The 12880-nt window shown below is 52.5% G+C and overlaps 1 protein-coding gene across 1 annotated transcript in view; it reads right to left on the bottom strand.

Annotated features, from left to right (window-relative positions):
* The window catches only part of WDR27 (WD repeat domain 27), a 132355-nt gene that overhangs the window by 87289 nt on the left and 32186 nt on the right, over window positions 1–12880 (bottom strand). Inside the window, exons 12-17 of the mRNA XM_045294510.1 lie at window positions 11481–11602; window positions 10334–10416; window positions 9317–9419; window positions 8030–8104; window positions 3661–3758; window positions 1977–2066 (exon numbers count right to left, since the gene is read on the bottom strand). Of these exons, the coding sequence (XP_045150445.1) occupies window positions 1977–2066; window positions 3661–3758; window positions 8030–8104; window positions 9317–9419; window positions 10334–10416; window positions 11481–11602 (571 nt within the window). The remainder of the gene's footprint in view (window positions 1–1976; window positions 2067–3660; window positions 3759–8029; window positions 8105–9316; window positions 9420–10333; window positions 10417–11480; window positions 11603–12880) is intronic.

The following is a 12880-nucleotide window of genomic DNA, read 5'->3' as shown; positions in this document are numbered from 1 at the left end:
TACTCCACTTGCTATTGATGCTGCACGGCAACATCCCAGTGTGTGATTGGGTCTACGACGTGCTGGGAACTGAGCCCCAAAGTCCATCACCACGAGACACCGAAGAGCACCAACAGTGCCCCCAAACGTGGAAACGTGGGCAGCAGGACGCAGGTGGTACAAAACCCTTGGTCCCCAAACTACAGCCGTGAGAGGAGTGCAGAGGAAACGGCAGAGGGCAGCTTGCTTCAATCCCAGATTCCACCTCAGATTCCCAGCAGAGACTGGCCGCCATGGCCCCAGGAACATGGCTCCTCGCAGAAGTAAGGAAACAATCTTGAGGTGGTTGCGAGGCTCTCAGATCATGATCCAGTGCTGGAAGCAGCCCTGGTGAGGTCAAAGAGTGCCCGTGCAAACTGGAAGTCCCAGTCGCTTATCTGTCACCAAAACCCCTGAAGGCCAGGAGAGGGGCGTCTCCAGTCAGCCTGCACTTTCACCAACTGCTGAAACGCTTGTGTCCTTGACCCCGCGCATTCCTGTGCCATTGTTCCGTCTGTGAACGCAGTGCCACGTGTTTGTCTCCAGCTGCTACGCCATGTGGGAGCACCGCTGCACGCACACCTAATCCCTCCGTGCACCTCATGTAACCGGGACATTTAACATTAAAATGAGCAAAGTCTTGACGTGGTTCTGAAAGTTTCTGCTTCCAATTCTGATGTTCATTTTCTGGCCGCATTTTCACTTTGATCACGTAAAACTAAGGGACCGTGACTGCACAGGGGGTGTGATGCCGCCGTCTGGGGCCCCACCAGTGGTTGCTGCTTGTTGGAGCCTCCGGAAAAAGACGAGGCTTTCCACTCCCGTGAAGAGCTACAGCCCACTTCTACGCTGTCCTGTTGAGTCGATGGCAGCGAGCAATTCTGTCACTGCTGTAGCTATCCTGTCCGTTCATATCTGGACTGTGATTCAAGTTCGCACCAGTACATTAAGCCACTGGCATTAGTACAAAGGGCCGTATGGTTTGGGGCTGGGGGAGGTGGTGGAAGCTGTATGAGGGGAGGTGGTGACGCCCTGAGTAGTCACACTGGGTGACACCAACCCTGAAGACTCCCGGTCACGGTCAGACTTAACAATCTCTAAGTGTCTGTTGTAAGAAAGAAAATGGTTAAAAACAGCACCATCAGCAACTTCGCTGCGAGTTGTCAGCATTTCAAAGCCTGTCAGAACTGCCGCTCTTGCCCCTCCCCTCGGAGATCAGCCCAGAAGAGCTTCCCTCATGGGCTCTGGAGGCAGAGTAGGGGGCTGGCGGGGCCTCAGCTCCTCTGCCCATGCTCCACCTGCACCACCAGCAGTGCCCCTCCCCGTGGCCACGACGAGCCCTTCCGTGGCTCTCGGCACATAGAGGCAGACCCAGGGATGCCTAGAAAGACGTCCCTCCCACCTCTGTCAGGAAAGCACTGGGCGGAGGCTGCGGGCACTGGGGACTGAGCAGGAGCCTGCTGCAGCCTCAGAACAGCCAGCCTTCCAGGGAAGCAAGCATCCGCGCGGCTCTGCTGCCCTCGCATGGAGGCCTCTGGCAGTGCTTGCCTGGGAAGCAGGCCCTGATGCAGCTGGGTAGGGCATGTGAGCGCCACACACTGGGAAGGTGAGGTGACGTGAAGCTGTCACCTTAGCCTGGGTGTCCCATCTCAATCCCTCAGCCCTCCCCCAACAAGCGCCTGCCTGATAAAATGTCTGTGGGTTTACACAGCCACACATGACGCTTGGTTGCTGAGAGCTATCTACCCGTCGTGGGGCTGCACTCTGGGATGTCCGCCGTCCAGTCGGCTGTGATGGGTGTCAGTACTCATGGGCAGAAAGCCCTGGTCCCTGGGATGTCCCACACCACGGCCATGCTCTATCATGCTCTCACTCAATGGAAGGAAACCAGTGGCCGCAGCCAGTAATAGCCCACCTGCCCACCCTCATTCCTGAGGGAAACGGCCGACTTGCGTTACCTGAAAAGGCGAGCGGAGTCCCTGAGAGGCTGGCATCAAAGACAAGCAATGAAGGGCTGGCTAAGCCACAGGCCAGGCGGCAGCCATCACCTGTGTGAGGGAAGTGGGGTTGACACATCTCCAGCACACCAGCAGCCTCGGGCAAAGCGACTGCAAGCCAAACAGAGTGTCCGTACCAAGGCAACAGCCCAGCCCTCGGGCTCAGAGACCATCTTTGTAAACATGAGACTGGGCTGTGGGTCCTGTGCCCCAGCACTTCCCACAGCCATGCCGCCGGGCTCTGTGCACTGAGCAGGGATGTGAGGGTGGAGTAGGGACAGCCTCTGTGGCCACAGGGCCCGGAACACTGGGATCGGATCGGGGCTGGACCCCCAAGCAGCTTCCAAGGCAGCCAGGCTGTCTGCATCGCCCGAGGGAGGAGGCTGTGCCCCACCCCACCACCCCGCACCACCCCAGGAGCCACACCGCCCTAGGGAGGCATCTGCGCCTCCTGAGGGAGTCTGCCCTCTGGAATCAAAGCTTCCTCCCAGGAGCAGCGCAGCCTCCCAGCGGGCCTCACACTGGTCCCTTTCAGCATGGGGACAAGTAGAAGTGTGAAGGGGCAAGCACAGGGCTGAGGGGAGGGTGGGGGAAGAAGGTTGTCCACTGGCACTTCCATGGGGCTGCCCTTGCTGCCCGCCCAGAGGAGCACTGCATGGTCCGCCCATGAGAAGGCACGCCCCCAAACACCACCACCCCTTTCCTGCCTTTTCCCCTCCCAGGCAGTTCTCTGCTTTGGGAAAGCTTCTCCCTCAGGAGTCCCTGTGCTGCCAGTGCCCTTCAAGAAGTCCCACCAGGATGGCCCCTGGGAGCCCCTCCCCCAGAACAGATCAGCCTTGCATTTGGGTTAGGCCTGTTCATGAAGGAACCTTGGTAGAAGAGGGTGTTTGACTGGGAGACTTGTCTGCAGCGGACCCCTGATTGCAAAGCCAGTTCCAAACGTTGTGCTGGAATAACCCCCGTGCATGAGGGAGCTCAAATCCTCAGTAACAATGCTTTCAGCCGCACCCTGGTGACACAGTGCTGGGCTGCTAACCTCAAGGTCATCAGTTCGAAACCACCTGCTAGCTCCGTGGGAGAAAGATGAGGCTTTCTACTCTGGTAAAGTGCTACAGTCTCAGAAACCCAAGGGCAGTTCTGCCCTGTCCTGTAGGGTTGCTGTCCCATCAGGGCCACCATCCTCATGTGCCTCCTGCGGACAGCCCAGGTCCACCTGGGAGCCAAGGAAGGAGATGGTCTTCAGACACAGAGCAAATCCAGACCAGTTTATAAGCTAGTGTCCCTGGGAGACCACGGGTATGTGCTCAATTGCCAGCCAAAAGGCCCAAGGTCAACCCAGCAGTCGCTCTCTGGGAGAAAGAGCCTTGGAGACTTGGCAGGGCCGGGTCACCGGTCCTGTGGGGTCAGCATGAGTCTGAAGCAGCTTGGAAGCAGTGGGCTGGGTTGGGGAGCGGGGGGAGGCAGTCATGAGCAAGTTGCCCGAGAGTGAATGTTTTCAAATCAGGCCCAGTATTAACTCCAGATCCAACCAGGGGGAGGCCCTCAAGCAGCCGGGATACAGACCTACATGCGCTAATTAAGCACAGGCACAGATACCTCAGGCAGGAAGGGCCCTGGCACTGGGGCAGGGGAGGGGGCAGGGCACCTGAATATTGAAGACAGCACACTGAGGTGGGGGCCGGGGCCACAGCCACCTGCTGGCGGAGGCGGGCTGGTAGTGGGCTCTCCACAGGGTAGTCTTTGCTGTAAAGAAAATCAGAGACCATAAAAGTCAAGGGAGGATTTGAAATGGCACCAGACACAGGAGTGGGTTTCCCCGGCTCACACATCTCATCTCTCAACCCCAGTAAGCAGGGCACATGAACATTTCACGAAATGCTTGTGCTCGGACAGTGAAATGATCCTTGAAGACACACTCCCTGCTACACGTTGCCGCAACACACGCCCCTTTCTCAGATACAAACCACTGACGATCTGCCACGTTCAACACTAACTGCTGAGACCATGGGGTTGATTTGGAGGAGGAACCTTAGGAGAGAGAAAATCCACTGCACGTCCTGGCCCAAAGCCTTTATGGTCATGACTCTAACCGCTCAAACCACCTGCCGATGGCCCATGTTTCTATGAATAGACCCACAGCCTCGCCTCTGAGAAAACAAGGAAGGATGAAACGTGGATGGAAAGTTGATGCAATGGGACCCAGCACACCAGTTGGAGTGAGTGCCATGTCCACAGGAGTCCCGCCAAGGGGCACCAACCACCTGCCGGCCGGCTGGCATGACCCCCAGACCGCAGTGAAAGGTGCCCCCACATCTGTCCTCACAGCGGCCCTCTGTACGAACAAGGAACCTGCCGGTCCTGCCGTCCTCACAGTTGTTCCTGCGCTCGGGCCCAGTGCTTCGGCAACTGTGTCCACCCCTCTCCTTGTCTTCCGCTTTTTACTCACTGACCCTCTGTTTTACCAAGCATGATGTCCTTCTCCAGGGACTGGGCTCTCCAAATACATAAGATGGCGCCCCCCCCCCCTCTCTCTCTGAGGAGCACTCTAGGTTTTTTTCCCTGATATGGCAGATTTATTGCTTCTTCTTGGCGCTCAATCATCTTTGCGACATTCCTCAGCAGCATCATAATTCAAACATATCATTCCTTCTTCGACTTTCTTTACTCAAATCCAACCAGGGCTAGGGTCAGGTGCAGTCGAGTCCTCAGTGACCTCCTTGCTTTTCGATACTCTACGGAGATCTTGTGCAGCGATGGCCCAACACATGCACCCCTTGACCTCGTGATTGCTGCCACCATGAGCACTGGTTGTGGATCCAAGTGACGTCTTTTCTCCACTTATCATGGTCTTGCTTCTTGGTCCAGTTGTGAGGAGTCTTGCTCTCTTTATGTTGAGTTGTAATCCACACTGAAGGCTGCAGTCTTTGGCTCCATTTGTAAGCACTTGGGGAAGTAATGATCTTCGTTAATAAATACTTCATTAGTAAATCCTCTTCACTTTCCGCAAGCAAGGCTGCGTTATCTGTGCTCACAGGTTGTTAACGAACCTTCCTCCAATCCTAATGCCACATTCTTCTTCATAAAATCCAGCTTCTCTTCTGATTTGCTCATCAGAAATTGAATAAATATGGTGAGAAGACACACCCTGAAGCACACCTTTCCGGATTTTTAACCCATGCGGTATTTCCTTGTTCTGTTCGCACAACTGCCTCTTGATCCATGTACAAACTCCCCATGAGCACAATGAAGGATTCTGGAATTCCCGTTCTTCTCAATATGACCCATAATTTGTTATGACACAAACAGCCAAATTCCTTGGCATAGTCACCAAAGCACAAGAAACATCTGGTATCTCGGCTTTCAGCCAAGATCCATCTGACATCAGCAGTGACATCCCATTTTTCCAGGGAAGTCCTCTTCTGAATCCATTGTGAACTTTGGGCAACTCTCTGTCAATGTACTGTTGCAAGAGGTTTTTTTCAATTATCTTCCACAAAATTTTACTTCCGTGTGGTATTACTATTGCCCCATAATCTCTGCCCTCTGCTGGGTCACCTTTCTTTGGAATGGGGACCATGGAGACCTCTTCCTTTTGATGGCCAGGTTCTCGGCATTCCGACCCCTCAATGGGTGTGCTCCTGGGGCTTCTTTCTCACAGTGCCTTCACGTGCAGCGTGCACTTTTCCTTTAGCATGAGAGGGTCCCCATTATCCACTACCCCCGGCACGATTGAATACACACATGTATAGGGGTGCAGTGCCTGTGTGTTCCTTCCATTTTCTTTTGATGTTTCTGGCATCATTCAGTGTTTTTCCCACAAAAGTCTTTAATATTTCAACTCAAGTCTTAATTTTTTGTCTTTTATTTGGAGATATGCTACGTCTTTCCTTTTGGTCTTCCAACTCTAGGTCTTTACACCTTTCTTTACAGTGCTTTGTCTTCCCAAGCTACTCTTCAGAATCTTTTGTTCAGTTCTTTTACTTTATGATTTCTCACATTCATTTTTAAAAACCCCAAACTCTAACCTACTGCCATCAACTTATTCTGGCTCGTATCGACCCCACGGGCAGAGACGCACTGCCCCTGCGGGTTTCCAGGACCGTGACTTTTCACAGGAGTAGAAAGCCCCATCTTTCTTCCCTCAGTGTGGCTGGTGGTTTCGAACTGCTGATCTTTCGGTTGGCAGCCCAAGGCATAACCAGTACACCACCAGGACTGCTTTTCCATTCACTTCAGCTACTCTAAACAGCAACTTTCAAAGTCTCTTCCAATGTCTACTTTGGTCTTCTCCTTCTACTGAATTTTTGTTTGCCTTCTGCATTCAATGTGTGTGACATTATTCACTGCACAGACCCATCTCATCTCTGTCGTTCATGTTCAATGAGTCAAATCTCTTCTTGAGATGGTTTCAAATTCAGGTGGGAAGATTCAAAATGGTAATTTGGCTCCTGTGTTGGACTTGTTTTAGATTTCTTCAGCTTCAACTTGAACTTTATGAGTGAGTGACAGGTTCTTCTTGACAATGATGTGATGCCATTGCCCCTCCATCGACCATTCTGAGTCACAGACCCTACGATTGCCCTTTCCAAATGGCCAGCACCAGGCCATTTATTCCAACTCACCATTATCTATGAGCACATACCCACCAGGGCTCAGGAAGGACTTTTGTCAGTCTGGTAATTTTTCACATGGATATGTGATGCATATTAAAATGAATGTTTCCGGGTGGTAGAGTGTATTAGGCATTGGGCTGCTAACCACAAGGTCAGCAGTTCAAGCCCACCAGCTGCTCCACAGAAAAAGAAGAGGCTTTCAGTTCCAGTAAAGATGTGCAGTGTAGCAATGATGAAACATACAACTTTCCTCTAGTTCCTAAATGCTTCCTCCCCACCCACTATCATGATCCCAAATCCACCTTACAAATCCTGCTAGACCAGAGGAAGTACACTGGTACAGATAGGAACTGGAAACACAGGGAATCCAGGATGGATGATCCCTTCAGGACTAGTGGTGAAAGTGGCGATACTGGGAAGGTGGAGGGAGGGTCTGGAGGGAGGGTCGGGTAGAGAGGGGGAACCGATTACAAGGATCTACATGTGACCTCCTCCCTGGGGAACACACAACAGAAAAGTGGCTGAAGGGAGACATTGGACAGTGTAAGATATGACAAAATTATGATTTATAAATTATCAAGGGTTCATGAGGGAGAGGGGAGCGGGGAGGGAGAGGGAAAAATGTGGAGCTGATGCCAGGGGCTTAAGTGGAGAGCAAATGTTTTGAGAATGATGAGGGTAACAAATGTACAAATATGCTTTATACAATGGATGGATGGATGGATTGTGATAAGAGTTGTATGAGGCCCCAATAAAATGATTTTTTTTAAAAAGCTGCATTAGAAGTCTGAGAAACCTGGAGGGCAGCTCTACTCTGTCCTACAGGGGCACTAGAAGCAGAGCCAGCTCCATGGCAGGGAGCTTAGTGTTGTCTCTTTTCTCATGACATTGTTACACTCCAGAGCCATAGGGATCCCCGAAGCTTCCCCTGCCCCCAAACCCCAAACTCCTCTTGGTGTGAACACTTGTTTGCAAGACTTGCCCAGAAGCTCCAAGACAGCCCTGAGTCAGAACCAGGCCCCCGGGCCCAGAGCCCAGGGCCCATGCCTGACAGAGGTAGCCCTCCCCCAGGAATGGGCCACCAGGCCTGGAAAGCCCAGCATTTAGCCCTGCGGGGGCTCAAGATTTCTATTCAGCGGTCACTGGAGAAACTTGAGAATATTCTCTAGCTACAGTGTTTCCTAAAACTGAGCCTCATCCCAAAGTCACAATTTCCAAAGTGGTAAAAATAGCAGCAGGTCTGAAAAAATAAATGATATAATTCCATGGTATGTGTGTGAGAGAGAGAGAGATACGTGCACCCACGGTCTCACACCTGTTTGAAGAAAATCAGGTCAAGAATTACATGGTCTCTAAAGTTTACTTCAAACTGAGTTGTAGTGCACAATCGAGAGGACCCACCACTGGTGGCCGCTCTTGCGCTGTGAAGGTCGGTCACCCTTGGTATTCGTCTTCGGTGTGAACATCGGGACCTTGCTGGAAAGAAAACTCCGTGTCAGCCTCAGAGGTGACAAGCTCCACCTCTCCTCAGAGTGAGACCTGTGTCACAGTGGTTAAACCACTCAGCTGCTAAGCCACGGGCCATGTGACCCCACCAGACACTCACTCCCTGGGAGAAGGGGGGGCTGTGCTATGGGAAAGACCCCACACTGGCAGCAATGAAGGTGAACTCAGGAAGGCTACCAGGCAAGGCAGCCTCCGCCCGACTGTCAACCAACAGCCCGAACTCCCAACTTCCCCTCAGGGCACAGCCTAGCTGCCCTTTCACCCACAAGTGCTCCACCCCCAAGTGCTCCACCCACAAAAATGCCCCACCCACAAGTGCTCCACCCACAAAAATGCCCCACCCACAAGTGCTCCACCCATATGCTGTCCTCCGGGGGCAGCACCTCCCCCAAGTCAGCCCTGAGGTCTCCCCAAGCACCTCACACCTGATCTCTGCCCTGCCCCCTCATCAAATGGGGGCGCTCAGGAGCTACTGCCCCCCCAACAGCACCCAAGCCCTGCTCCACATGGACCCTGGTACCCCTCAGCACCCCCAATAAGGCTCTCCCACTAGGCACATTTAACTACACCCCTTCCCACCTGCACTCTTCCTCCACAATCCTTGCCTGCCCCCTCTCCATCTTCCCCCCATACCCCACTAACCCCTGCACACCACCTTACCTCCTCCTCCCTCCCCTCCCCCTCCCCATCCCCTTGCACTCTATCACCCACCTCTGGCATCCCCTATGCCCCTACCTGCACCCTCTGCATATCCCTGACTGCCCGTCCCCCTCCCTTCCCCATGCACACCCCACATCTGTACCACCAGTAGGCAAGTCTCCACAGATCAGGATCCCCACAGGTCAGGGGTGCCCCAGGTCAGGGGCTCCCATGGGTCAAGGGCTCCCATGGGTCAAGGGGTCCTTGCAGGATAAGGCCCTCGGGTCAGGGGTCCCCACAGGTTAGGTGGTCCCCGCAGGCCAGGGATTCCCACAGATTAGGTGGTCCCCACAGGCCAGGAGTCCCCACATCAGGGGATCCCCAGCATGCACCCACCCCCAGCTCTGTGCAAGAACCACTGGTGAAGCATCTGCTGCCCAGGGGCAGTGTCCCCATTCCTGCCATGGGTCCGCTCAACTGAAAACATGTCTTGATTTACACTAAGTGCTAGAAGCCACCCACCCCAGAGACAGTCTTACGCACCGTGGGCCATGGCCATAGCCGGAGGACCTGACCTTCGTGTGGAAGACGAGGGGCTGGTCCTGGATGCGGCTCCAGGCAGCAGCAGGGTGGTTGGACACAGGGACTGACAACCACAGAAACCCAAGTTCCGGGATGGACGTGAAACAACACAGAAGCCAGTGTAAGTGCAGGACGGTTTCTCTGCATATCCCTCTATCTCATCCTGTAAACTATACTGAAGCGCAATATGATTACAACTATATTTCAAATAACTGCTCCTCACATGACAGCCTTCCCACACAGCGCTGCCACGGGAATCTCAGCACGCACACGGGGTGGATTGAGTCCAACAGGGCCTTGGCTCAAGCCACAGGATGGAGAGACAGGAAGTTCTAGCTCCACTATCCTGAGTGCTGTGTGGCTGATAAAGTAGACATGTGTATTAATGCTCCCTGAAGCCATCAGAAGGCATCCTTCACACCCTCAACAACAGATGGAAAGGTGAGCAGTTCAAAGCCGCCCAGCAGCTGGGAAGAGGGCCAGGTCTGGTCCTGAGAGGCTGAGACCGTGAGAAACGCTGTGGGTCCCCAGGAGTCAGGGCGAGTGGTGGCTGGGGCTGGTCTGCTCGGCGTTTGTTGGGTTGAGCACTCCGGAGTGCTGCTTGTTTGCAGAGGCCGGAGCAGCAGTGAGAGGGTGGACAGACAGAGAGCATGGGAACTCCTCCTTGGGATGGCTGACACCAGCGGGAACAATGGAGCCAACAAGGCACGAATGGCCATCGCCAGCGGTTTTCCTCTTACTGGTCCCCACCACCACATGGGAAGACCATGGATGACCACCAGCACCGTGGGGTGAGCCCTGCTGTCTGTCGGGAAAGGAGCGTCAGTGTGGACCCTCCCTGGGGACGTTCAGAAACACTTGAGAGCAAAGGAAGGAAGCAGACGCTGACTGGCTCCCACTCCAATCACTGCAGGGCCGCGTGACACATCCAGCCATGGTGACAACTGTCCATTTGCCTCTGGGGTCTGTGACAACTACCTGATGGCCTCTGTCCAGGGGGGTTGGGACGTTTCTTCTCAGTGGCTCCACAACACAGCGGGGAGGTTGGGGAGACACAGGAGCTGAAACAGGCAAAGCTGTTATGTAAAAACAGCACTTGTTCGGTGGGGCTGTCTCGATGAAACACATATTGTAAGGGTAGTTACAGATGACCAGATCACATATTTATGAATATACAGTATTGGGAAATGAAGGCATCTAGTAAAAGCTTGTGTTTATCCTTGTAAGTAAAGAAAATATTTTTATTGAAATGGGTATATTCTAATTTACATACTATGCTGAAATAACAGTGTCTCGTGTTTTACAAAACAGCTATGAACTTTGTGTATATACATATATAGTCCAATTGCTGTTGTTGTCATTGTTGTTGTTGTTAGGTACCACTGAGGCATCTCTGACCCATTTTATTCTGCACAACAGGACAAAACACAGCACGGTCCTGCGCCAGGCTCACAATTGTCCACACTCACATGCAGTCATAAATTCACTCACTTGCAGGCATTCACACCATCACATTCACATGATACTCACATACACTTCTTCACATGCTATCTGCACACATACATTCACATTCATAGGCAGCTTCACATTTACACACACTCACTCATGCACACACTCACTCTCACAGGAAAATACTCACAAACATACATACACACACTCACCTGCACCCACTTATAGTTACACTTACATAACGTCCATGCACTCACATTTATATGCACTGATTCACAATAACTTAAATGCGCACACTCAACCCAGCATGCACTCACACACTCATATGTGCATACTTGATCACACTCACACATTCAGACACTCACACATTCTCAGCACTCACTCTCATTCACACACACACAATCCAGCATTTGTTAGCTCATCCACACATACTTGCACACACAAGCACATACTAACATGCATTCACACACACTCATTATCAAACACACAATAATGGACACTCAGTCATGCATAATCACTCACACTCACTCAGACACTCACAAACTCAGGCACATGCAGTCAAATACTTATATACACAATCAGCACATACACACACTCTCACTCACTCACTCACTCACGCACGCACACACACACACACACACACACACACACATTCTACCATAAAAAGACTTAGTACCTTGCCAGGACAGACAAGTGCCTCCCCACACCAGCACCCCTCTGGAAGCCCGCCAGGGAGGCAGGGTTGATTTCCAGCACAGCAATCTGATTTCCAAACAGGGATGAGAGCAGGCACAGGACCTGCAGGGTTAAAGGTGTGACGGGCTTAGTGGCACATCTGAGCACACAGGGAATAACAGACGCGGGCAGTCCAGTCACCAACACAGCATTCACCGTGAAATCCACATCAGATTCCTGCTCAGGTGCACCATGTCACAGGTGAGTGACCACAGGGTTCTTCCTCGTTTACGTAAAATAATATGGGTGGGGGGGTCAACTCATAATACCATGTGGAAAGTGGACAGGTCACAGACAAAGGCATCATACAGCTCAGGGATGTGGGGGGAGGTCAGATGTGCAGGCATTCCCTCCCCTGAGGGCGATCAGTTGCCAGATTGCTGTCTCATCCCTCCACAGGGGTGGGCCTGCTCCCTGCCTCTGGGGACAATGGACAGGCTCCTGTAGGCGGAGTTTTCACCCTACTGATAATGGTTCCTATGGAGACCCAGAGACCACCCCCTAGACCACCCCTTCTCATTGCTGTGTAACCTATAGTGCGGCCCCTCCCTGTGATGAATGTCGGTACCTGTAATTGGTGGGCTGGTATGCTCCCAAAAGGTATATAGGTGTGGGTCAGCAATATAGAGCTCTCTGGCTCCCCTCTCTCCCCCCTCTCCTCTCCAGTCCTCTCTCCCTTGTTCCCTTGCCCTCCTTCCCTTCCCCCTCTCTCCACGTGAACCACCAAGCTGGGCTGAGGTGAGCAATGCTACCATGTAATGTGTCTAACTGCATTATTGTATCTCTCATGCTCTCGATGACTTTAATATAATACTTATATCTCAACGGTACAATTGTGCTTACTGAACCCGTAGTAGTAGCAGTGGGTGGGGGCTGGCTCCTCACTCCCCCATCATCATTTAATTTAATACTACACAGGGACAGGTCAGGGACAGACAACCTACAAAGCAGGTGCACATCACAGACGAATATCCCTACAGAACAGGGGCACCTCAAAGACAAACACCACTACATAACAGGGCACCTCACATTCAGACACCCCTACAGAACAGGGGCAGCTAAGAGACAGACACCACTACAGAACTGGAAGACAAGACAGACAGATACACCTTCAGAACCAAGACATCTCACAGATGGACACCCCTACAGAAGAGGCACACCTCACAGACAGACACCCCTACAGACATGGACACTTCACAGAGACACCCCTCCAGAACAGGGACACCTCACAGACAGATACTCCTTGAGATAGTTTATTGTACCTGCCTGGCCGATAAACACAAGTGGGATTAATTGAAGGGCAGAGAAATAAATGGCTCCGTGAGCCTCGCCTTTCTTGTC

The sequence above is a fragment of the Echinops telfairi genome, unplaced genomic scaffold, assembly GCF_000313985.2.
Source record: "Echinops telfairi isolate 266 unplaced genomic scaffold, ASM31398v2 ScPeMD7_3533;HRSCAF=4204_0, whole genome shotgun sequence".
In the NCBI taxonomy this organism is placed as follows: Eukaryota; Metazoa; Chordata; class Mammalia; order Afrosoricida; family Tenrecidae; genus Echinops; species Echinops telfairi.
Note: the sequence above shows the minus strand (reverse complement) of the source record. Positions and strands in the feature narration are given on the sequence as shown.